The 24,951-nt window shown below is 40.5% G+C and overlaps 1 protein-coding gene across 1 annotated transcript in view; it reads right to left on the bottom strand.

Moving 5' to 3' along the window:
* The window catches only part of PAPPA (pappalysin 1), a 447,251-nt gene that overhangs the window by 237,866 nt on the left and 184,434 nt on the right, over positions 1-24,951 (bottom strand). The window contains exon 7 of the mRNA XM_069748556.1: positions 20,625-21,120. Coding sequence (XP_069604657.1) covers positions 20,625-21,120 — 496 coding nt within the window. The remainder of the gene's footprint in view (positions 1-20,624; positions 21,121-24,951) is intronic.

Here is a 24,951-nt window from a genome sequence, read left to right as displayed (position 1 = left end):
CTGTGGCTACGATCACTCTGATTGGCTGTTGAAAGTGACGATTTACTTTCACTTTCAATCAGAGCAATCGTAATATTTCACCAATAAAAATTGGTGAAATATTACATTCCAGCTATGGCCGATGCTGCAATATCATCGGCCATGGCTGGAGTCCACAATCTGCCCTCGCCAATGCCACGATCTCCTCCCCTCTGTCCTCCGTCCTGTCCTCTGCTCCCCTCCGTCCTCCTGTCCGCTCCCCCCGTGAGCCGATCCCACCCCCGTGCTCCAATCCCATCCCCCCATACTTACCGACCTCCGGTGTCCCTCCCGCTGTCAGTCCATCTTCTGCATGGACGCTGCCATATTCCAAAATGGCGGGCGCATGCAAAGTGCGCCCGCCGAATCTGTCGGCCGGCAGATTCGATCATTCATTTTGATCACTGTAATAGATCATATCACAGTGATCAAAATAAAAAATAGTAAATAAATTCCCCCTTTATCACTCCCATAGGTAGGGAACATAATAAAGTAAAGAAAATATATTTATTTTTATTTTTCCACTAGGGTTAGGGTTAGAACTAGGGTTAGAGTTAGGGTTAGAACTAGGGTTAGGGTTAGAACTATGGTTAGGGTTAGGGTTAGAGTTAGAACTAGGGTTAGGGTTGCAATTAGGGTTAGGGTTAAGGCTAGAATTAGGGTTAGGGTTAGAACTAGGCTATGTGCACATGGTGCGGATTTGGCTGCGGATCCACAGTGGATTGGCCGTTGCAGATTCGCAGCAGTTTTCCATCATGTTTACAGTACCATCTAAACCTATGGAAAACCATATCCGCTGTGCCCATGGTGCGGAAAGTACAGCGCGAAAACGCTGTATTTTCCGCAGCATGTCAATTCTTTGTGCAGATTCCGCAGCATATTACACCTGCTCCTGTATAGCAATCCGCTGGTGAAAACTGCACAAAAAACACTGGAAATCCGCAGTAAATCTGCAGGTACAACGCAGTGCGTTTTACTTGCGAAGTTTCAAAAGCGGTGCAGAAAAATCCACACACAAATCCGCAACGTGGGCACATAGCCTTAGGGTTGGAATAAGAGTTAGGGTTGGAATTAGCGTTAGGGCAGAAATTAGGGTTAAGATTAGAGTTAGGGGTGTGTTGGGGTTAGGGTTAGGCTTGTGGTTAGGGGTATGGTTGGGATTAGAGTTAGGAGTGTGTTGGGGTTAGGGTTGTGGTTAGGGTTGGAATTAGGGTCAGGGGTGTGTTGGGGTTAGGGTTGGAATTAGGGTTAGGGGTGTGTTGGGGTTAGGGTTGTGGTTAGGGGTGTGTTGGGGTTATGGTTGTGGTTAGGGATGTGTTGGGGTTAGTGTTGGAGATAGAATTGAGGGGTTTCCACTGTTTAAGCATATCAGGGGTTCTCCAAACACGACATGGCGCCACTATTGATTCCAACCAATCTTGCGTTCAAAAAGTCAACTGGTGCTCCCTCCCTTCCAAACCCCGACGTGTTCCCAAACAGTTGTTTACCCCCACATATGGGGTACCTGTATACTCAGAACAAACTGGACAACAATTTTTGGGGTCCAATTTCTTTTGTCACCCTTGTGAAAATAAAAAATTGCGGGCTAAAAAATCATTTTTGAGGAAAGAAAAATGATTTTTTTATTTTCATGGCTCTGCGGTATAAACTTCTGTGAAGCACTTGGGGGTTCAAAGTGTTCACCACACATCTAGATAAGTTCCTTGGGGGGTCTAGTTTCCAAAATGGGGTCACTTATGGGGGGTTTCTACTGTTTAGGCACATTAGGGGCTCTGCAAACCCAGCATGACGCCCGCAGACCATTACATCAAAGTCTGCATTTCAAAACATCACTACTTCCCTTCCGAGACCCGACGTGTGCTCAAATAGTGGTTTACCCCCACATATGGGGTATCAGCAAACTCAGGACAAACTGGAAAACAACTTTTGGGGTCTAATTTCTCCTGTTACCTTTGTGAAAGTAAAAAATTGCGGGCTAAAAAATAATTTTTGAGGAAAGAAAAATGATTTTTTATTTTCACGGCTCTGCGTTTTAAACTTCTGTGAAGCACTTGGGGGTTCAAAGTGCTCACCACACACCTAAATAAGTTCCTTGGGGGGTCTAGTTTCCAAAGTGGGGTCACTTGTGGGGGACCTTCAGTGTTTAGGCACACACGGTCTCTCCAAACGCGTCATGGTGTCCGCTAACGATTGGAGCTAATTTTCCATTTGAAAAGTCAAATGGCGCTCCTTCTCTTCCGAGCACTGCTGTGCACCCAAACAGTGGTTTATCCCCACATGTGAGGTATCGTTGTACTCAGGAGACAGTGCCCAACAAATTTTAGGATCCATTTTATCCTGTTGCTCATGTGAAAATGAAAAAATTGAGGCTAAAAGAACATTTTTGTGAAAAAAAGGACTTTTTCATTTTTACTGATCAATTTGTGAAGCACCTGAGGGTTCAAAGTGCTCACTATGCATCTAGATAATTTCCTTGGGGGGGTCTAGTTTCCAAAATGGGGTCACTTGTGGGGGATCTCCAATGTTTAGGCACACAGGGGCTCTCCAAACATGACATGGTGTCCGCTAACGATTGGAGCTAATTTTTCATTCAAAAAGTCAAATGGCGCTCCTTCCCTTCCGAGCCTTGGCGTGTGCCCAAACAGTGGTTCCCCCCACATGTGAGAGGTATCGATGTACTCAGGAAAAATTGCCCAACAAATTTTAGGATCCATTTTATCCTGCTGCCCATGTGAAAATGAAAAAATTGAGGATAAAAGAACTTTGTTTTGAAATAAAAAGTACTTTTTCATTTTTACAGATCAATTTGTGAAGCACCTGGGGGTTCAAAGTGCTCACTATGCATCTAGATAAGTTCCTTGGGGGGTCTAGTTTACAAAATGGGGTCACTTGTGGGGGAGCTCCAATCTTTAGGTACACAGGGGCTCTCCAAATGCGACATGATGTCTGCTAAAGATTGGAGCCAACTTTTCATTTAATATGTCAAATCGCGCTCCTTCCCTTCCGAGCCCTGTCATGCGCCCAAACAGTGGTTCCCCCCACATATGGGGTATCGGCGTACTCAGGACAAATTGGAACACAACATTTGTGGTCCAGTTTCTCCTTTTACCCTTGGTAAAATAAAAAAATTGTTGCTAAAAGATCATTTTTGTGACTAAAAAGTTAAGTGTTCATGTTTTCCTTCCATGTTGCCTTCGCTGCTAAACAGTTAATAAACTTCTTGAATGTGGTTTTGGGCACCTTGAGGGGTGCAGTTTTTAGAATGGTGTCACTTTTGAGTATTTTCAGCCATATAGACCCCTCAAACTGACTTCAAATATGAGGTGTTCCCCCAAAAAAATGGTTTTGTAAATTTTGCTGTAAAAATAAGAAATCACTAGTCAAATTTTAATCCTTATAACTTCCTAGCAAAAAAAATTTTGTTTCCAAAATTGTGCTGATGTAAAGTAACATGTGGGTAATGTTATTTATTAACACTTTTGTGTCACATAAGTCTATAGTTTAACAGAATAAAAATTCAAAATTTGAAAATTGTGAAATTTTCAAAATTTTCGCCAAATTTCCTTTTTTTTATCACAAATAAACGCAAAAATTATCAACCTAAATTTACCACTAACATGATGCTCAATATGTCACGAATCGCTACGATCCATTGATGCGTTCCTGAGTTGTTACCTCATAAAAGGACATTGGTCAGAATTGCAAAAAATGGCCAGGTCATTAAGGTCAAAATAGGCTGGGTCATGAAGGGGTTAAAGACAAGTCCAGAAATACCTTTACATGGTCGGTCTGTTCCTGCATTACTGAGAAATCAGCATTTGGAATAACATTTATATGAGGCTGAAAGATTATGGTAGATCTGGAGCCTCCTTTGCCTAAAGTCACACAACACTGTGTGCCAGTGAAGCAGGAGAAGATGATGTTGGGTGAAGAATAGAGCTGGAGTGACAGAGGTTTCAGATCTACCATAGTCCTTCAGCCTCATTTACAGATTGATTCAAACACTGATTTCTCAGTAAGGAAGCAAGGGAACGGCCATGTAAAGGTATTTCTGGACTTGTCTATAAAAGAGCTACATGTGGCATATAAATATAGCTTAGTGGTATGAAATCCAGGGGACAGATTCCCTCTAAAAATTGAAGAGTAACTATCGAAAGACTGAAGAAATCAAAAGAATGTGTTTTAAAGATTTCCAAATAGTACAAAAGATATTTTCAAAATATGCAAATATAAACTGGTCAATCATCTGCAGACAATCTGGCAGTAATCTGATGATCTCCAACATAGATCTTCTGGCAGATGGCAGCTGAAATAGAAGCTGTTCCAAAAACAATGTAAACCCATCAATTATTGATTATTATGTTCTGAGGCTTCTCAAGTCAGTGAAGGCAGCCAGAAAACTTAACAAAAGCCAAAAGACCACCAAGAAAACTGACTTAGAAAAGATGTGAAATTATTAAACGAGCTCTCTCAAATCCCGACAAAATTGTTATCCTCCAAACCTTTCCAATTATGCCTATAATATTTACCGATTGCTGTAATCTCTGCTTTCCATCGCTGCTTCTGTCCTCTTCAGGGTCTGCTGACTGATTGATAGGTTGTTTGCTCTGGCACACTGACCTGTCAGTCAGCCATGGTAAGGTGGTGCCAGTTTGGGAATACATTGGAGGTTAAGGAGTCATAAGCTCCTGTCCACACCCAAATACACTTTGGGGTATGTATTTTAAAGGGCCATATTAATTGTTTGGTGGGTTCACGTTTCTGATAGGTTACCTTTAAATTTGGCAAATCTTATGACTCCACTTAGTCATGCTCTATTATCCTGATACTTTCTAGTAAATGTGAAAAATTGTTTAAAACACATTATAAATCTAGTATTTACGTCATTTTTAATGCAACTTGAGTGAGAAATCAGTTTTATTTTGCTTGGTAGATCTGTTCCAATTTGAGTCCTTCAACTGCATTGTAAAGTTTCTATAAATTAGCCTGATCAGGAATTGATTTACTCCTGGGGTTGTCCTTTCCTTGATGTTAGGAGTAGAGATGAGCGAATTTGATCAGGTCAGGGCTTATTCGGCAAGCGCTACAGCTTTCCGAATAAGCCCTGACCCGATCAAATTCGCTCAACTCCACTCAGGAGTCAGTCTCTTTAGTAGAAATCCTCTAGTCTTTTCTTTGGAATGCCACTCCAATCTAGTTCTTCCTCATGGGTGGTATTTAGACTTTGGTCTGAAGTACCTATTTTGAAGCTCCTTTTAAGTGTATATTTATTTTCTTTTTGACATTTTTAATTTTTATTTTTTCTTACTTTTAATTTTTAAACTCTTTTTATTATAATTTATTTAATTTTCCTGCACTTCCATACTAACAAACTACACTAGAAGAAGTGTTTTCACAGACTCTACCTAGAAAGAGATGGCATGGTCCAAAAAACCTACTCAACAGAATAGGAATCTTTAGGTTAAGAGAGTAATTCTATCTTTCTCTTCACAAAGCAGTAAATAGTTCCTTCCTTAGTATAGATGTTCTTCGGAAGCCTTCACAGTGAAGTTGGATCCACTACATGACATATAAATGAAGCACTCGATGAACCAAACTATCAATTTTGATAGAATGTCAGCAGAGCTTTAGCCTTGGCTCAGCTCCTTGTTAGGGCATTCAATTTGTCTATTGCACTCTAGGACACCATGACGGAACTGATGTTAATGGGACCGTTCAGGATGCGTTCAAGTCCTTCGCTTGACAGATCAATCTTCTACATTAATTCAGTTTTTCTAATCTTAGAAGGAAGTAGAAAAATGGAATTGCGGAAACACAGATGTGAAACCAAGATCAGAAAAACAAAGGAGGCTTAACTTCAACAACAATAGTATTTAGTGCTACAATGAGGCTTTAACTAAAGTGCTCGCTATCTGGAGAACATAGGGTCCCCACAACTGTTCTTAAAAAGGTTGTCTGATTAAAACATGTTATACGACATATAAGATAGGTAACAACTTGCTGATTGGTGGGGCTCCAACCATTGCGACCCACCATGAGAGGCAGATCTGGAACTTTTATCCCCTTATCAAGATGGCGCACGGATTCATTCATTTCCTCTGGGGCTACAGGTAAAAGCTGAGTGCAGCACCTAGTAGCTCTATAGAGAAGTAAAGGAGCAGTGTGCCAGCATGACTATGGCCGTTCCATTCTAATGGGGACAAAATAATCCCATTCTGCTAATCACTTTGGGTCCCAGCAGTGGGAGACCCATCGCGTGGCAAGTTTTCACCTATTCCATTGATAGGTGATAACTTGTTTTCACTGGAAAACCTATTTAAGGTCCTTTCAAGCAGTGCAGTAGCTTGTGTAAACAGATGCCTTTATTTTCTGGCCCCACAGTATTGGCATGACAGCACCAGTCCCGGGTCTGAGCCTTGCTTCCCTTACCCCAGGCCAATAGACTCTGTTGTGCTCCACGCAGATGGTCTAGAATGATCCCATGTAAGCATCCACCTGAGCCTATATAATTCTCATCAAGACATCCACCTGTGTCTTGGTATTATGACTTTAGTGTTTCTAGACGCTGGTTTGCTCTATACACATTCACCTCCCCAGCTGCTGTCTGCAGTGTTGTGGACGTTTTCTGCCCAATTGTGGTTTCCTGCACTCTGCCTGCCTTCCTGCAGTATCCTGATTTCCTCCACATGACTGCAGTCTCATGGATGTCTCCCACCTGCCTGCAGTTTCTCAGATATCTTCTGCTTATCTGATGTTTCCTACATCCCGCCTACTAGCCTATGATCCCGTCTCTCGGCTGTCCATGTCCCACATGTCCCACCTATCTGCCTCATCGACGCCCGTAGCCTTTGTGGCCACCTGGACCTTGGGCTTAGAGGATCCTCCTCACCTGGTGAGCCTTACAAATTAGATCTCAGCTAGGTGTCTGCCCCTACACATAGGTAACACTTTTTACTGTATCTACTGTAACTTATCCTACAATCAATAAACTGAACACAGAATAGTTTCTAGGTGGTGGTAGCAGTGCGATACAACATCGTGGCTCTAAGAAATTTGACTTACAGAGGACTTCAGCTGAGGACTCAAATGATCATAGATTGTGGTCTAGTAAGCTGTTGTAATGTGAATATATTATGGTTAGTGTTATGTAAAGTTTACTTATATAGGGCCATCATATTCCACATAACTTTACAGACATCATCATCACTGTCCCCAATGGAGCTCACAACCTAAATTCCTTATCAATGTGTCTTTGGAGTGTAGGCGGAAACCGGAGAACCCGGAGGAATCCAACGCAAACACTGGGAGAACATACAAACTGCTTGAACAGCGTAAGTTATACTAACTACTGTCTCTACTATTATATATATATTTTTTTAATCTAAAAAATCTGCAGAAATAAAATCTAAAAACGGATGCAAACTGTAAACTGTACTGGAAGCTGTGAGTCCTGTGAAAGTGTCCATAAAAATATCCGCACTTAGATTTACTGACTGGAAGAAGTGCTGCATTGTAACTTAACTCCTGGAATGTTCGCGGGCTCTGCACTCTCAGCAGAATCATTACTGAATATTTCTACTTGTATTCTAATGATAATGGGCACCTATCCAGACGTAGTGGTGACATCATGCTTTATTTTTACTGCTCAGCAGCCCAATCTTGCAAGTTATTTGACATATTCATGGGAGAGGATGGTGTTGGCCATCCATCACGCATTCCTGCATCCAATAAAACCTATAGGATGATGCAATTTGGTGGATTATATTGAGCAGTGCTGTAAAGCACGTCAGAAATGTGATTCTTGAAGTAAAAAAGAAAATACAGACAGAAAGCTGCTAATATTGTGGTTGTATGCAGTAGTATCGAGTCTATTAATCCAATATATAAAGAATTTATATGGACATTTTATATTGCTATTTCATATTTTAAAAGGCATTATTTGAAAAACTCTGTATGTAATCATCAGGTTTATGCTATGTTATATCTTCACTAGTCTACTAATTAAAGAGCTGTACAAAGCCAGAGCACAATACTTTGGGCCCTTATTATATGTTTATGGACAGATTTCACATGGAGAAATACAGATGTTCTTTTTATTTTTTGTTCCATTATGTAATAGAGTCCTTCTTCGGTTTATACAGACAGTTACAGGGGTTGGACCAAATAATGGAAACACCTAACGTTTTGGCATCATAATCTTCGAACATGTTATAAACATGCAAGCCGTGACATATGGTAATGTTTTGTAGTTGATTATTTGTGTTATGTGATATGTGTATGTAAATTAACTGTTTGTTTTGCAGAATTGTAAGAACATTGATGAGAACCTGATACCAGTGGCAGACCTCTCGGATTTTCAAAGAGGCCAAATTGTTGGTGCCCGTATGGCAGGCACTAGTGTAACAGAAAGTGCCCGAATGCTTGGCGTGTCAAGAGGTATTGTCTCCAAAGTAATGACTGCATTTGAAAGAGAAGGAAAAACATCCACAGCAAAGCACAGGTCCCGCCGAAAGTGAAAGTTGACTGAGAGAGACCGTCGGACTATAAAGCAAATTGTGAGAGGATCGCAAGACCACGGCTCCGAAAATCACTGCTGAACTCAATGAACACCTACAGAACCCAGTTTCCACGAAAACTGTTCGTCGGGAGCTGCACAAATCTGAATTCCACGGAAGAGCTGCAATTAGAGAACCACTGCTCTCAATTACAAATGTTTCCAAGCGTTTAGAGTGGTGTAGAAACCTCCAGAATTGGTCCCTCGAGCAGTGAAACATGCGATATTCTCAGACGAATCATCGTTTACCCTATTTCCCACCTCCGGCCGAGTGTACGTTTGGAGACAGCCGAAAGAAGCATTCCATCCAGACTGCCTTCTCCCAACCGTAAAACATGGCAGAGGTTCTGTGATGATCTGGGGTGCTATTTCGTGGAGATCCGCCGGGCCAATGATATCCCTTCATGGAAGAATTAACAGCCGATATTATTTAGGCATTTTGGGCGACTAAGTGCATCCAATGGTTCAAGCACTGTTCCCGAAGGGGAACACCATTTTTCAGGATGATAATGCACCAATTCATAGAGCTAGAATCGTTAAAGCATGGCACAAGGAACATTCTAATAAAGTTGAGCATCTCTTCTGGCCCCCACAATCCCTAGACCTCAACATTATTGAGCATTCATGGTCGATTTTAGAAATTCAAGTTAGACGTTGATTTCCGCCGCCATCGTCGCACAAAGCACTGCTTTAACTGCAGAATGGGCTAAAATTCCTTTGGAAACAATTCACACCTTGTATGAATCCATACCTCAGAGAATTGAGGCTGTAATCGCCGCAAAAGGTGGACCTACACCATATTAAACTAACTTTTGTTGATGTTTCCAGGTGTTTCCATTATTTGGTCCAACCCCTGTATATGGAAGAGATGAGTTTCATGACTTTTTGTTGTGCATATAAATGTCAACAGAGACTGAAGAATGACCTTTGTTAATCCAAAACGTTGCCTTTGACACATTAAGGGAGAAATGGATGGGTTAAATATGCGCTGCCATGTGGAAAGGATGAAGGATGCCAACACATTTCGAAGTATACATACTTATTCAGGACAACCATGATCATGGTTGTCCTGAAGAAGTATGTATGCATCAAAACGAGTTGAGAAATAAACCACCTACACTCGGATTGGCATCCTTCATTCTTTCCACACGACGGCACAGATTTTACCCATTTGTTTCTTCATTACCCGCACTTTCATCTTTTCGTGGGTCTGAAGCAGCCTAAGCGTTATCAATGGTTGTGTCCACCCAACCCGACCAGGTGACCACCATTAGACTATTCTTTTGGCATTTTACCCAGATAAGATCCAATTTATGTTTTGTGACTTTCCAGTCTTCTTTTATTTTGAAAAATTAATGGCATGAATACACTTTATTCAATAAGTGCATCTGAAGTCTGGAGAAGTTCCCCTTCGTTTTTAGAGTCCCTTGGAACTGACTAAACAGTAAAAAAAAGATATGTCCTTGAAGAACATGGTAATAATTTCATACCAAGCTTATAGAAAGAAAAATTATGCACACTCCATTGAATGCAATATATTTGGAGCTTTTCTTCTCTAGAAATGTTGTTCCTATAAGAGAATAACTCTAAATAAATTTCTTACAACTCCATGTTACAGAGCCACGGGTGTCACTATATATGTTCGCTGCAACATACGTGGTAACTCTAAATAAATTTCTTACAACTCCATGTTACAGAGCCACGGGTGTCACTATATACGTTCACTGCAACATACGTGGTACTCATCTTCAAACCAACCATGAATTAATAGAATGTTGTTTATTTAATGATCCTGTTCCTAAAGAGAGTTTAGTTCCAAGCTTTAAAATACACATTGCTGACATGTAGTGGTGAGCAAATCTTTTAAAACTTGAATTTGCCAACTTTTCTGACATTTAAAAAAAAAATTTAATTAGCGGCAAATCAATTGGTGATGAATTGAAAGTACTAAAAAACCTTCAATTACCCTGAATAGATGTCAATAAGAGTATGTCTTATGAGTTTAAGGGACATGCCTGAAAAAGTGCTAAAATATGGCACAAAGAATTAGCATATGCAAAGCAAAGTCAAAATGACTTGCTGTGCTTATGTGCCATCATTTTTAACTTCTTCAGGCTTTGATGTCGTGGCGCAGCTAAAGGAAGTCACCTGACCACTCTTCCGGAGGCTTGGAAGCCACCACTATATTGTGTACAGAGTAAAAAAATTACAGCAGCTGCATACCCACCACAAAATTTGCCCGAAAAGATGATTTAGGATGGGCAAAGGCACCACCAGCATTTTCCTGAAGCATCTTCTTCGTTAAAAACCATTTGGGTAAAACGGTATCTAAAAGATGTGATTGGCATGGTCTCCTAGGACAGTTATATACCCCTTTCAAACTCTTTAACTGCCTTACCAATGTCAATGTGAACTTATCTTATATGGCTATGGGTAAATGGATGGTAACTGCTCTTCACTGCTTGCTGTTAAACTCTATCTGTACAGTTTATTCAGTGTTTTATTGTCTCTTCCTTTCCATGGCTAAGCTTATTAGCTGTGATGTCATCTCACTATAGAGATTCACCACAAAATGGCTGCTTCATTTCTTGCTTCTGCTTTTACCAAGCCATGATTGTCCCTAACTGGCTGTGCTATACCATGTGACATAAGAGCTCACCAAAAGATTAAAGAGATGCCTGCTCAGCCTCACCCAAAATCATGTGTGCCATTTGTGGTGATACAATTTTCTGCATTGTGATAAATAATGGCTTTAACTTTAAGCAATTTGCATGAATTGAATTGAAAATTGCTAAAAGTTTCCAAGTTTAGCTAATTCTTAAATATTTTATTCAAATTCAATTTGCACTGAATCAATCTCTAGTAACTTACAGATATCTAGGTGATGATGTGATTCTCTAAAGGTGGAAACCTCTCAATGTGCACTGAAGGAACTGTCTGCAACCTTTAGGGTTGTGCTAACTAGGCTTTTGGATTTTCTTGAGGTCTCAGTGGCTGCTCCAGTTGGCTGTTATGGCATTGAAGAGGACAGATGGACGATAGATGGGTGGCAAACTCCTATTGCCAAGCCAATAACAAAAGTCAAAGATGGTGAAGAAGAACGTTACTCTTGAACAAGCGTTGTTGGCCTGTGTATTCATCATATACTGTAATGCTCAGTCCACAATAAAACTTTTCATCATTATCTATACTTCATCTTGCTTTTTCTGCCCGATGAAAGGTAAGACAATGTATCTGCACTGAAATCAGTAAGGTTGGGTTGCAATATGAAATATAACCCATGGACAAGTGAGGCATGGTGTCTGGATAAAACAGATCTTTTTCCAATTGTCATAAACCCATTAAAGGAGTATTCTAATCTATAGGTGATAATTGTTAGAGCTGTTGGACTGTCTCTAATCACCTAGTTCTACATTAGCTGCAAGAACTTTACTTGTGGAGGTTGAAAATAGCTGCATGCACCCTACCACCGCAACGTAAGTCTACGGCACTGTCGAAGAGAGCAGGGCGCTTAGATATAAATGTAGCTTTAAACCCAAAGATATAGAATATAGCAATAACAATTTAGCTATGTGAGATCTGCAATTTCATTCAAATTATTCTGGTTGTGGTCTTACTGCTGAGGAAAAAAAGGTGACCCAAGTTTCCTTACTTTGATAATTGGTGGACATCCAAGCTGGGACCCATGCCAGGTGACAAATGATGGCAACTGGAATACCTCTTGATATTTTGCACATCAGTGATGATGTGTCAGGTTTGGGTTAACAAATAGGAATACATTAATGAGGACCTGTCATCGGGTCAGTTTTTCCTCTTGTTTTATTACCGCTGCCCCCAAGTATTTCATTTTCTTTTTTAATATCCGAGATATGTTCCCAGAGATCTGGGCAGTTTTATTTAGTGGTAATTTTTAGGGTCTTTACTAAGCGGTCGAGGCTCACAGGTAGGATTCTCTTGCGGCGTGTCTTTACATAGTTACATAGTTATATAGGTTGAAAAGAGACCTCGGGTCCATCAAGTTCAACCTTTCTCCACCAATTGTACATTTTGTCACTAATTTAACTATAACCAGCAATGTTATGTATACCAAGGAAATCATCCGGCCCTTGTATAAAAGCTGTTATAGTGTCTGCTATTACTACTTCTTGTGGTTGGCATCCCACAGTCTGACTGCTCTAACTGTAAAGAACCCTTTCCCGTTTAGCTGCCGGAATCGCCTTTCTTCCACCCGTAATGAATGCCCCTTGGTCTCCAGTATGGTCTTTGGAAGGAATAAGTCATGTGCCAATGTTTTGCACTGAACACACATATATTAATACACGTCAATGAGATCTACCCTGAGGAGTCTTTTTTCTAAGCTAAACAAACCCCACTTTTCCAACCTCTCATCATACGAGAGGCCTCCATCCCGTGTAATATTCTAGCTACCCTCCTTTGAACCGATCCTAACTTCTGATTATCCTTTTTAAAATATGGATCCCATATTCTAGATGTGGCTTCACCAGTTATTTATAAAGTGGTTACAATACGTTGGGATCGCGGTACTTCATCTCTCTTTTTTAAAGATCCTAAAATCTCATTTGCTTTTGAAGCTGTTGCCTAACATTGAGTGCTGCTGCTCATCTTACCTGTACCCAGAATCCCCCGTCCTTCTCCTGTTCTGCAGTCCCGAGTATTCTCCCATTGTATGTAAATGCAGCTATAGGATTATTCTGTCCTCGGTGATTACTCTACATTTATCTACATTAAATCTCATCTGACAAGTGTTTGTCCATTCAGTCATCTTATTCAGATAGTTCTGTAATACTGTAATGTCATGGTCACATTTTATATCCTGCATAGTTTGGTGTCATCAGCAAAGGTTACAAATAATGTACTATGTAAAAAGACTCGTATATCTGGAACTATACTCGGGAGCAGCTTGTGTGAGACACTTAGAACTCCTAGAGTGAACACGCAGATCCACGGCAAAGAACCTCCCACGGGCAGCAGGACCTCCGGGCCAGGATCCTCCAGGAATGCCGAGTGGTTGTATAGAGCACCTGAAGATCAGAGAGAAGAGGTGCACGTGCGTAGAGAGAGCTAGAGTGAAGTGCACACGCGCACCCGGCGAGAACCCGGAAGTAGCAGTGAACCTGCAGAAACAGCGCGCCAGAGCCGATAAGTATGCAGCAGGCACAGCAGCAGCAACGTAGGCCATGACAGCTTGAATATAATATCATCAAAAACTGTCCACTTTTGACCTGGTGACAAAGATCTAATAGCATAGGCTGTAGAGATACAAAGGGTGTAGATGGAGGGGATGTGACTGTTCGTATGTAACAGAGCAGCGGTACCTGACATTTGAAGGGTCCACCTTTAGACATTTCATCAGGATCGGGAGCTTGACTCTACCCTTCTGCCAGTAGTGTAACTATAATTGGTGAAGGAGTTGCAATTGCACCCGAGCCCTGGAGTCTAGGGTTGCCAAAAGGTCCCTTTAACCCACACAAAAAGACTATTAATATTAAAGACTGGCGATAGTTGGGGGTCCTGTTGGAGATTTTTCATTGGAACCCATGAGCATCAAGAACCTCCACTGCCTTCTGTCTTTGGCATAAAGTAAAGAGAAGAAACTGTGCTATTGCACCACATCAATCATGAGAAAAAAGTGCACAATGTGAGTCACAAGTATTTAGGTTAGGCCTTGCAACTCAAATTTCAGAAAGATAAAGGGGGCTTGATTTGTAAGGAATGTAATTTTGTTACTTCAACTTCAGTCCAAGTCTGAAACTCATTTACAATAAAAAAAAAAATGTTTGTACGTATTGAAGCCTGGCGAAAGAATGTCAGAGAATATTGGGGCAGTCTGTATTTTTTTCTTTGGGTAAAGTCATCTCTTAGGAATTCTTCATAATTCAAACCTCACAAGAGGATTCTCTGCTTTAACTCTTTTGCCAGCCAAGAATCTCCTAAAAACCAATGATTAGCAATAGTATGCAGGGAACCATATCAGTCATGGGATAGTGCTTACCATATGTTACTTCAGAAGGCAATAGGGCAGAACATACACATAAGGAGGCTGTTGGACAAATTATTTGACCGGCAGCTATCTCCCATAAACAGCAGCACTTTCTTGGTAGAGCACTCTTGTATTCACTATGTTAGAGCCATGTCAGGTGGTGGCTTATCTCCATGAGAAAAAAACAGATTGGTAGTCTGAAATGAAACATGCCAAATCCCTGACTCCTTGGACGAATTATGGCTTGGCCGATGGTTTGACCGACAGCTATCTCGGCTGCCTCTCCAATAAATAGAAGTACTTGCCTGTTTAGAGCACTCTTGTCTTCTCTATGATAGAGCCTGTCTGGTGGTGACTTATCTCCATGAGAAAAAAAAAAGATTGGTAGTTCGAAATTGGACATGCCATATCCTTAACTCCTCGGACAATTAATTGACTGTTGGCTGAACCAGTCAATATCAATGTTTAGTCTTTAGCCTAATAATGGGGGGGCACATGCATGCCAATAGCTATTGACCTTGTGTGTATTTATTGAAGGAGTTTACTCTAGCCTGGATAGGTGATAGATTGGTGTGGTTCCCATACAAGACTTCTGTCAGAAGGTATAGAATGGAGCTGGCCATTTAAGATTATGTCACCCAAGATACCCAAGAGTTCTGTATCCTTTGAGCTATTTTCATTAGTTGCGATTTTATGACCTGCCACTCACTTCATTTCACATTAGAAACGGCCTTGTGGCTAGGGAAAAACCCAGAGACTTCTGGTGATTGGTGGGGGTATTAACTGATACAGTATTTCAATCAGGTATGCAATTTTTAAAGTCTATTCTTTTTGGAAAAAGTTCCATAAAATCATAATCTGTGCCTCGAATATACTTACAAGGTCACATTTTCTGAAGGTTTGTTTAAGGAGATGCAATCTCTGAAATGCGTCAGTTCTCTGTACATTTTTGTCTATATGTGGTCTTATATCTTTCATTCATGAAATAAATCGGACTAGTTTTTTTACGGAAGATGTAGTGCCGGTCTCTTTTTCCCACTAGATCACTTTCTAAATTACATAAATTTGCAAAACATGGATATTTGAAGACGTTGAAGCAGCGATAGGAATGAAGAAGAGTTAATCATACACACAAGAATAAGCTCCATACCAGAGTGGAGTTGTATTATGGCACACATAGACTTCTACAGGGCCTCCATACACCCCTCCAGGCTTCCGATTCCTTGATAAGCTTTCTTTCTCGATGTAGTTCATTACTTTGGATGCGATACAATGAAGGCACTTTCGTAGAGCAGAATTATTTTGCAAGGGAGACTATCCCTGTAACATGAGTGCCTACAGCTTCATAACGTAGAGCCACAGGGACTCCGTGTGCCTCAATACCGCTCGGCCATTTGCATGAGGCCTCGAAGAATTTGAAGGAGAAAAATATCCTGCCAAACATTGTGGGAAGTATGAGCGACAGATAAATCATTCTCCTATAACATTGACTGGATTCAACTCCATACCAGACAAACTAAAGGTTTCCGCCTTCGTCTACATTCACATAGAGTCGCTACATAACGCCGATCATTCGGCCTCCTGCAGAGAGACTCGTCTTGTCTCCACATATTTAATATCATTCAATTACTGTTAGAAATGTACTGTACTAAGCTCTGACATATCTTCAAGGAGGCTCTATAATAAATCAATCACTTGCTGGAACATGATAAGGAATGGGAATTTTTTATTGCCTTTTTGAGATTTCACCGCCCAGGCAGGTATATGGAATGCATCTACATTATTTTAAATGTATTTTCTTTATAAAATATTGAGATTCCATGCAATATCTCTGTCAAAAAAGAATTTAAATCCCATATTTCTTGATTCAATTTATTTTATTTTATTTTTTTTCTAACTATTACCTAGGAGACCCGGACGATCTGAGCTTTGAGGTCATGGAGATTTCTTTTTTTTATTTTTCCTCTTTTGATCATAGCTTATTTTTGGTCAGCAGAGCGGTATGTAGCCTTGATTTTTGTGGGGCAAGTCCTAGAAATTTTATGAATGATAGGGCTAGAGTACTGATTCAGCGTTCATCAGTTTTTCCTCCAAACTGGGACACGTTACATCATGCTGCTCTCTGATTTCATGACAAAATCCTGCTGACAGAGTTGCTATAATGCTTTTTTCCATAGCAAAGCTCTTTCTCAGTTTTTACAGTAAACACTGTTCAGTATAAACCACAGCCAATCTGCTAGTACCTGAGTTGGAGCAGCTATCAAATGCCTGAGGCATCTGGCCTAAAAGAACTAAATTAGTAATTGCTATAACTTACTTTTTACAATTTATTTATCAATATTAATTCACCAGGACACTGTTTTAACCTTTAAGCACACAACTGTCCTATGGCTCTCTGCTTCTAATATGTATGAAGGCATAATATGACATCCTTAAATGCGTATGGAGTGTGGTAGATGACCTCACTCAGCTGTACATGGAGGTAGACACCGGAACACTGTTTCTTTAAGTCCTTCACTGGATTATTATACATGTGACAAACCGCGTAGAAGTAAAAATAAACATGGCCCTCTGGGCAAAACAGTAAAACAAAACAATCTGATATATCACAGTCCATATGTCTGCAGAGATCTGCCCTCTCAGGGTCAGCAAAAACACATGGTTCAGTTTAGCACCAACATGAGCACCTCTCTGGAGTTAGCCTCTCTAGACACAATGAACACTGAGTTCCTCAGAAGGCCAACTATTTTAATTCCAAACACACCCTGGGATTGAGATAAGGTGGACAACCTCCCACCAGATCTATGGTTGTACACAAAAACCCTTCTCGACAAATAGTGTGCTGGCGCAAACGTCTGGGTTTCAAATCACTGAAATTAATGGCCTCAGTGAAACGTATCTCCTCTCCAGCACTTTGCCAGTGACTTTGTCACATATCCCCCATATTTATTGATTCATTTTTTTTTCTCCTGGATTAACTAACACCAAGGAGAGCTGGACAATCTGAGCTTTGCGGTCATGCAGATTTCTCTTTTTATTTTGCCTATTCAGATGGTCATAACTTTAATAATATCTTATTTTTGGTCTGCATAGCTGTATGTAGTCTTGATCTTTGTGGAACAAGTCATACAAATGTTATGAATGATAGGGCTTCAGTACTGATTAGGGTTGAGCGAAACGGGTCGGCCATTTTCAGAAGTCACCGACTTTTGGCAAAGTCGGGTTTCATGAAACCCGACCCCTGTGTGGGCTCGGCCATGAGGTCGGCGATCTTCTGATCTGGTATCGGAATTACGATACCGAGTTCCGATATGTTTGCGATATCGGGAATCGGTATCGGAATCCATATTTAAGTGTAAAATAAAGAATAAAAATAAAAAATATTGATATACTCACCCTCGGACGCGCCCTGGTTCTAACCGGCAGCCTGCGTTCCTAAAAATGAGCAAGTGAAGGACCTTCGATGACGTCGCGGCTTGTGATTGGTCGCGTGAGCGGTCACGCGACCAATCACAAGCCGCGACGTCATCTAAGGTCCTTCACGCGCTCATTCTTAGGAAGGAAGGAAGGCTGCCAGTTAGAACCAGGGCGTGTCCGTGGGTGAGTATATTCCTATTAGGGATAATTCTCACCCTCGGACGCGCCCTGGTTCTAACCGGCAGCCTTCCTTCCTAAGAATGAGCAAGTGAAGGACCTTCAATGACGTTGCGGCTTGTGATTGGTCGCGTGACCGCTCATGTGACCGCTCACGTGACCAATCACAAGCCGCAACGTCATCAAAGGTCCTTCACTTGCTCATTTTTAGGAACGCAGGCTGCTGGTTAGAACCAGGGCGCGTCCGAGGGTGAATATATCCCTATTTTTTATTTTTATTCTTTATTTTACACATTAATATAGATCCCAGGGCCTGAAGGAGAGTTTCCAGAATATTTCACATTTTGACTCATCAGTCCAGAGCACTTGCTGACATTTTTCTAAACTCCAGTTCAAATTTTTGATCAAAGTTCTTCCATGAAGATTACTTCTGGTCAGTTTTCTCTGAACAGGAGATGAGTGTAACTGGGTCCCTACGAGTTGCTGCCAGTTCTGAGCGGAAGTCACTGCTGGACATCTCCCGATTTTGAAGAGTAGTAAGCATGATGTGCCTTTTATTTGCTGAACTAAATTTGGCCAACCACTGCATCTACAATCATCAAAGATGCCCATGTCTAGGTATCTTTAATACTGAGAAATACAGTCAGATATTTACGCAACATGCAATACCATCTGCGAGGCATCTGATTGACTTAAAATTGATTCTGCAGTAGGAGAACCATCCCAAACATACAGTACAACCAATGTCATTAGGAACAGTGATGGGTGAGTGTGCTCTGCTCGATTGAGCATCGGGGTGTTTGTCTCGAATAAGGAACAGAGCCGAGTATCGCATGACGCTCAAAGTGCTCAGATCCCTGTCAGTGAATTTTTCCTTGCTACATAAAAATATTAGAGTTTGCCTTTTACTTCCATTATACTTCCTACTCGAGACAAGCACGTCCGAGTGTCACACGTGCTAGATTTAAGTTCCGAGCGCTCACTTCACTTCATTTCATTGCTCAATCAACACTAATTAAGACCTATCTTCAGCATAAAGAAAAACAAGAAGTCCTAGAATTATTTGACACCCGGTAGTTGCTTGATCTTAACATCTTTGAGCCTGTGCGGGATTACATGAAAAAACAGATGGATTAGTGTGTGCGACGTCCATAGAAGATCAGTGGTTATTTCTTCAAGATATTTGGAGAATCTGACCTCATGCAAACAAGCACTCAGACATGTGTTATTCGATTAGACTGTCCAGATGACCCAAAAACTAAATATCTACATGAAAAATATAAGCGTGCACTGGTCTCTTTAGTTTTTGAATGAGACTCACCTATTTAAATCTATATGTGTCCTAAAAAAAACTGTGCAAAGTCAGATGAACAGATTTTTTAAATTGTATTATGTGTTTCCGGGTTGATCCATCTTCTTTTTCAGATACATTAAAACTGGGTATCAACTCGGACCTTTAAAATGGTCAGTGATGATGTTACGATTAGCATCACACGTGATAAATGGCAATCAAGGAATTTAGCAGCAATTAGTTAATTTAAAATATGTCTAATAAATTACTAATAGTAATCAGCATCAATTAGTTAATTTAAAATATATCTAATAAATTACTAATAGCAATCACCATCAAATTGTAACTCCTTATAAATCTGGTCATGTAAAAGTAGTCTTATGGTGACAACAATGTCTTGAAAAGAATATTTCAGAAACATAATTTTTGAAAACTTTTTTTTTTCAACTTCTGCTTTTTCAAAAATATTTTTAAACTCCAAAAAAGGACATTTTATTTCTGAAGGATATTTATTAGCTTCATGCCAGAACATTTCCTAAGTGTTTTAAAAAGTACACAAGTGCAATTGTTAGAACATGTATCCTTACTTACAGTCTTTAGGTCCCGATGGTTCTTCAAGATCAGCTTGACTAAAACTCCAGTGATAATTTATAAGTATACTGTACTTTTTAATACTGGAAATTCAAAGTTTTTCAGATTGTTGCTGATAGAGCATCAACTAAACAGAATCTAAAATGTCAAACGGGTTCAGATACAAAACATTTCACCAAATTATTAAAGACTCTTTAACTCATGTCTACAGCCATCTGATTCTCAAGCCTGTAGAGAGATCAAAGCAAGCTTGGGTTGACGTAAATATATGTCTTCTTTTAAAGAAGTAAAGTCTTTTTTCCCCTTAAAGCTTCCTAATTATTCATGTAATATAGATTAAACGTATTAGAATACTTGCCTATCTCTTCAGGAAAGACAATGATTAATAAGTATTTTAATACATTTGCAGTAGATTACATGCATAATTAGAAGGGCTTAGGAAAAAAAAATACTAAGACTTCTTTATTTTTCTTGAGTTTTCCATTTATTGAAATTTAGTATAAATTGACGCTTTTGTCTCTCGTTAGCCTGGGTAAAGTTTATCACATTCAACTTCTATGGACATTATCACCTACCTGTCTATATACCTTCTCTGAAGGCTGGAGGTCAAAGAAGACGTACCGGGTGGAAAAGTTGGGTCTCGAAGAACGTTGTAGTAGATTGGTTTGCAGTCTGCACACAAGGGACAGTTAGGCACTGAGGTGATCATAGCAGCATCAATCTCCATTTGGTTGTCCTTGGTGTAGATCTGAATGGCATAAACCTCAACTTTAACTTGGTCTAACTTGATGGTCAGAGGAACATCACAAAAGATACTTTGAATGCCTAGTGATGAGTTCTCCCCGTTGACGTAAAGGACTTTGACTTCCACCTCAGCTCCTTTTGTATCTAAGTCTGTGGTTACAAATGTCACCCAAATAGTTAGAGTCTGTGGAATCACTGGGTACGTAAACTCCAGCTGTAGATAGCATCCATGTGGCTCTGTACAAGCTGGAGGCACAGAGTTGTCGTTGGCTCCAGGACTCCATGTCCTTACGCTTGTTTCACATGGCTGCTCAACATCGGGGCGTCCTGAAATACACAAAATGATTTAAATTGTTTCAAAGCACAAAATTAACATTTAGAATTAAATTTACATAGTTTAACATGGTCAGTAATTGATCATTTAAAGGGAATCTTTCAGCAGCATTTCACTATGTAATTTGACAGCAGTATTATGTAGGGGCTGAGACGCTGATTTCAGTGATGTGTCACTGAGTTTACTGGGTGCAGTAGTTAAGGTAGAATCAGAGTTTTATCTGCTGAAGATCTAGCAAAGCTCAGAATGCTGAGCTCTGTATAACCCCGCCCACACGACTGATTGGCAGCGTTTTGTGTACATTCTAAATTCACAAAAAAATTGCTAATCAGTGCTGGGTGCATGTTTGGATGAGGGGTCTCAAGACACCATTTGACCCTTTTTACACACAGCTTTGATCCCATGCTGTCACTGGAATCACTGTTCAGTATAAACTACAGGATAGGAGCCAATCTATGGGTACCCGAGTAGGATTAGGTATCAAATCCCTAAGGAATCTGGCCTAATATAAGTAAATTAGTAAATGATGTCACTTATTTTTTATAGCTTATTTATGAATATTTATTCCCTAGGAAACTCTTTTAACCTTTAAGTACACAACTGTCCTGTGGCTCTCTGCAGCATCTAATAAGTATGGAGGTGTAATATGACATCCCTAAGTGTGTATTGGGCCATAGTTTACTTCTATCTACTTTGCTTTTTCATAAAATGGACAGAAAACTACTGTGATAGCCTATATCAGATGACCATTAAAAGTATAGCCCCAATAGGAGAATATATCTGTACTGTGTACAGTGACATGTGCATTATGACCTCGAAAGCCTTTAAAGAGGTTGTCTACTACTTGGGCAACCTCTTTTTAAATTAGGAAGTGCTCGCTTGACATAATTATGCCACGTGAGACCTCCAGCCTATTGGGCAGAAGAACACAATATAGTTAGATAGAGGAATTGGCGACGTAGCGGTGCGCTGCCCAGGAAAAATATACAGTGCAATATTCAGCGAATATTAGTACTTTTATTGAAGTCTACAAATTGACAGATCACAAACTGGTTTTCAACTCTGGACAGGAGCCTTCATCAGTTGAAAAACAAACCCATTTTCGTCTCTGGACAGGAGACTTCATCAGATGAAAACAAACCCGTTTTCGGCTCTGGACAGGAGCCTTCATAAGATGAAAACAAACCAGTTTTCGGCTCCAGACATGAGACTTCATCAGATGTAAACAAACCAGTTTTCGGCTCCGGAAAGAAGCCTTTGTCAGATGAAAACAAACCAGTTTTCGCCTCCGGACAGGAGCTTTCATCAGATGAAAACAAACATTTTTTTGGCTCCGGACTTAAGCCTTCATCAGATCAAAACAAAATGGTTTTCGGCTCCAGACAGGAGCCTTCATTAGGTGTTTACCTGACAAAGGCTCCTGTCTGGAGCTGAAAACCGGTTTGTGATCTGTCAATTTGTGGACGTCAATAAAATTATTAATATTTGCTGAGTAATTAATTTTATATCTTCCCTGGACAACGCACTATCACCTCGCCAATTTCTCCAACCTATTGGGTTGCTGAACTCTCACTTCTTCTGCTTATCCGAGATGTATCTGTAGGAAATGAGCACGTATAATCTTATTAGTGGTCGATGATTGGCTGCAGGACTGACGTGGCATAACAATATCATGAGAGTCTTGTGCTTTCAACGCAGGGCGGGAGGTGTTGGTTATTTTTATTTTGCAAGCAGGACTACTTAATTTCAAGCTGAGTTGTCCATGTAGTGGCACACCCCTTACATTTCAAAGCCAGGGCGGACAAACAAAAATGTGTGTATCATAATGTTTTTTTTTTTGCCATTATCACTTGCATTATTTGTAAACTAGACCATTCTGACACGAAACAGTGTAAAATAGATTTCCCCATAGTTTGTCATTTGGAGACAAGGTTCAAAACTTTCAACATCCATGCTTGTTATTCATTTCCACTATTTAGCGGCTAGAACACACAAATCTTGTTATTAGGCAACTTACTTGTCTTCATCGATATACACTACTCTCATTCATTCCTCCGCAGCACATATTTCAGACAAGCAAAATATCAGCTGTATAAATATGAGGAAAAAGCGTCTCAAACATTGACTGGTTCCCTTCATCAAACAGAAAATTTTAATACTGCAGACATTTTTCCTAAATTACGCGATAATCTGTACATGGAAATTGTAGTGGCGTTTGTACATAAAAATATTTAGTAAGAATAGAAAAAAAGTACGAAAACAGATTGATGGATATATACAGTATAAGTGTGAGTCAAAAATTATCTGCACTTCTGTTACATTAAATCTTTTGTTAGCCGCAATGCAATATCAGAGCTTTCAGGTCGAGATCATCGTCTCCCCGGTCACTGCTACTGTGCAGGTGTGATTGTGTTACATCAGTGCACTGCCAGAAAAAAATGGCTGTCCTATGTGTGATTTGCATGAAAGAAGAGAAGCGATTAATTTTTTTTGTGGGGGTCTGAGGGTGCGTCGGCTGCAGATGTTAGACTCTGTGCACAGTATAGAGAAAGTGTTTTGCCACGAAGAAGTGTTTTGGAATGGATAGAGACGTTCAATAAAGGTCGTACAAGTGTCAGCTATGAGGAAGGAACCAGACGTCTGCCCACATCCGTGACTGATGACAACATTGAGCATCCTCCTTGTAGTCCTGATCTTGCCCCTTCGGACTATCATAAGCTTGAAACCCTGAAAGAAGCCATAAGAGGATGAAGATTCACGTCTGGTGAAGAGGTGAAGACAGTGGTGCATTCGTGGCTCTCAGCTCAGTCTAAACTATTTTTGCAAAGATGGAATGTCGAAAGCTTGTAGACATATGGACAAAGCATCTTAAAACGCAAGAGCTTGTGTAAAAAAATGATGAATTTGTCTTTTCTGAAAGTAGTCTAAAATAAATTTGCCAGCCAGAGTTTGAATATCTTTTGACTCACAACGTCGTAGGGGAATATAAATCATAATCACATAAAGTGGGGCACAAAACCAGACCCCTCCCTGTGATTTGTACAGAACAACACTTATCGGGCCTCATTCATCAGAACGGTCATATAATAATAATGTCTCTGTTGCCCATAGCAACCAATCAAACTCAGCTTTTATTTTATCAGAGCAATGCAAAAAGAGGCTAAGACCACAGTATGGAGGTCTGTAGGGTTGTGTAAGAGTGTGGCCTATGGCCTACATACATGTAATTTGTTGAAATGCAGGACTGTTTTGCTGGCTCCCAAGTTTCCTTTTCTAGAAAAAAGTAGAATATAGGTGTCACGCCGTTCTGTCTGTATCTGGTTTTCGGCGTGACAATGCATGTCTTTGCTTTAACTCTTTACTCCTTTCCCCCTAATTTGAGCTGGGATACTGTTGGCTTCTCAGTTCCCTTCTCTGCTGTGCAGTCGTACATGGGTGTTTAGGTATTTGCCCTGCTGCATACCTTCCTCATGTGTGGTCCCTGGTTGCTGTTTGAAGCTGTCCGCGGGTTGTGAGGTCATTTGCAGCTGGTGCATGACTTTCCACATGTGTCAGTGCATGCAGTCGCAGCCTGGTGCCCTGAGCCTCAGTTCCTGCACTGATTGTGCTGTAATGGTTTCTGTTTGTGCTTAGGGCGTGCACGACCACACCTCCCCTGCTTTTATCAGGGTTAGGGTGTGTACTTGAAATGCTGTCCCCATCCAATTGCTGAGGGGCAGCTCCTATATAAAATTCCCGTCCTATGGGCGGGGCCTGAGCTTTTCACAAAGCTCCTGAACTTTGCTATGTGTGTTTTGTGCTCCTGCACCTCTCCTGTCTATTTA

This window comes from Ranitomeya imitator, chromosome 2 (assembly GCF_032444005.1).
Source record: "Ranitomeya imitator isolate aRanImi1 chromosome 2, aRanImi1.pri, whole genome shotgun sequence".
NCBI lineage: Eukaryota > Metazoa > Chordata > Amphibia > Anura > Dendrobatidae > Ranitomeya > Ranitomeya imitator.
Note: the sequence above shows the minus strand (reverse complement) of the source record. Positions and strands in the feature narration are given on the sequence as shown.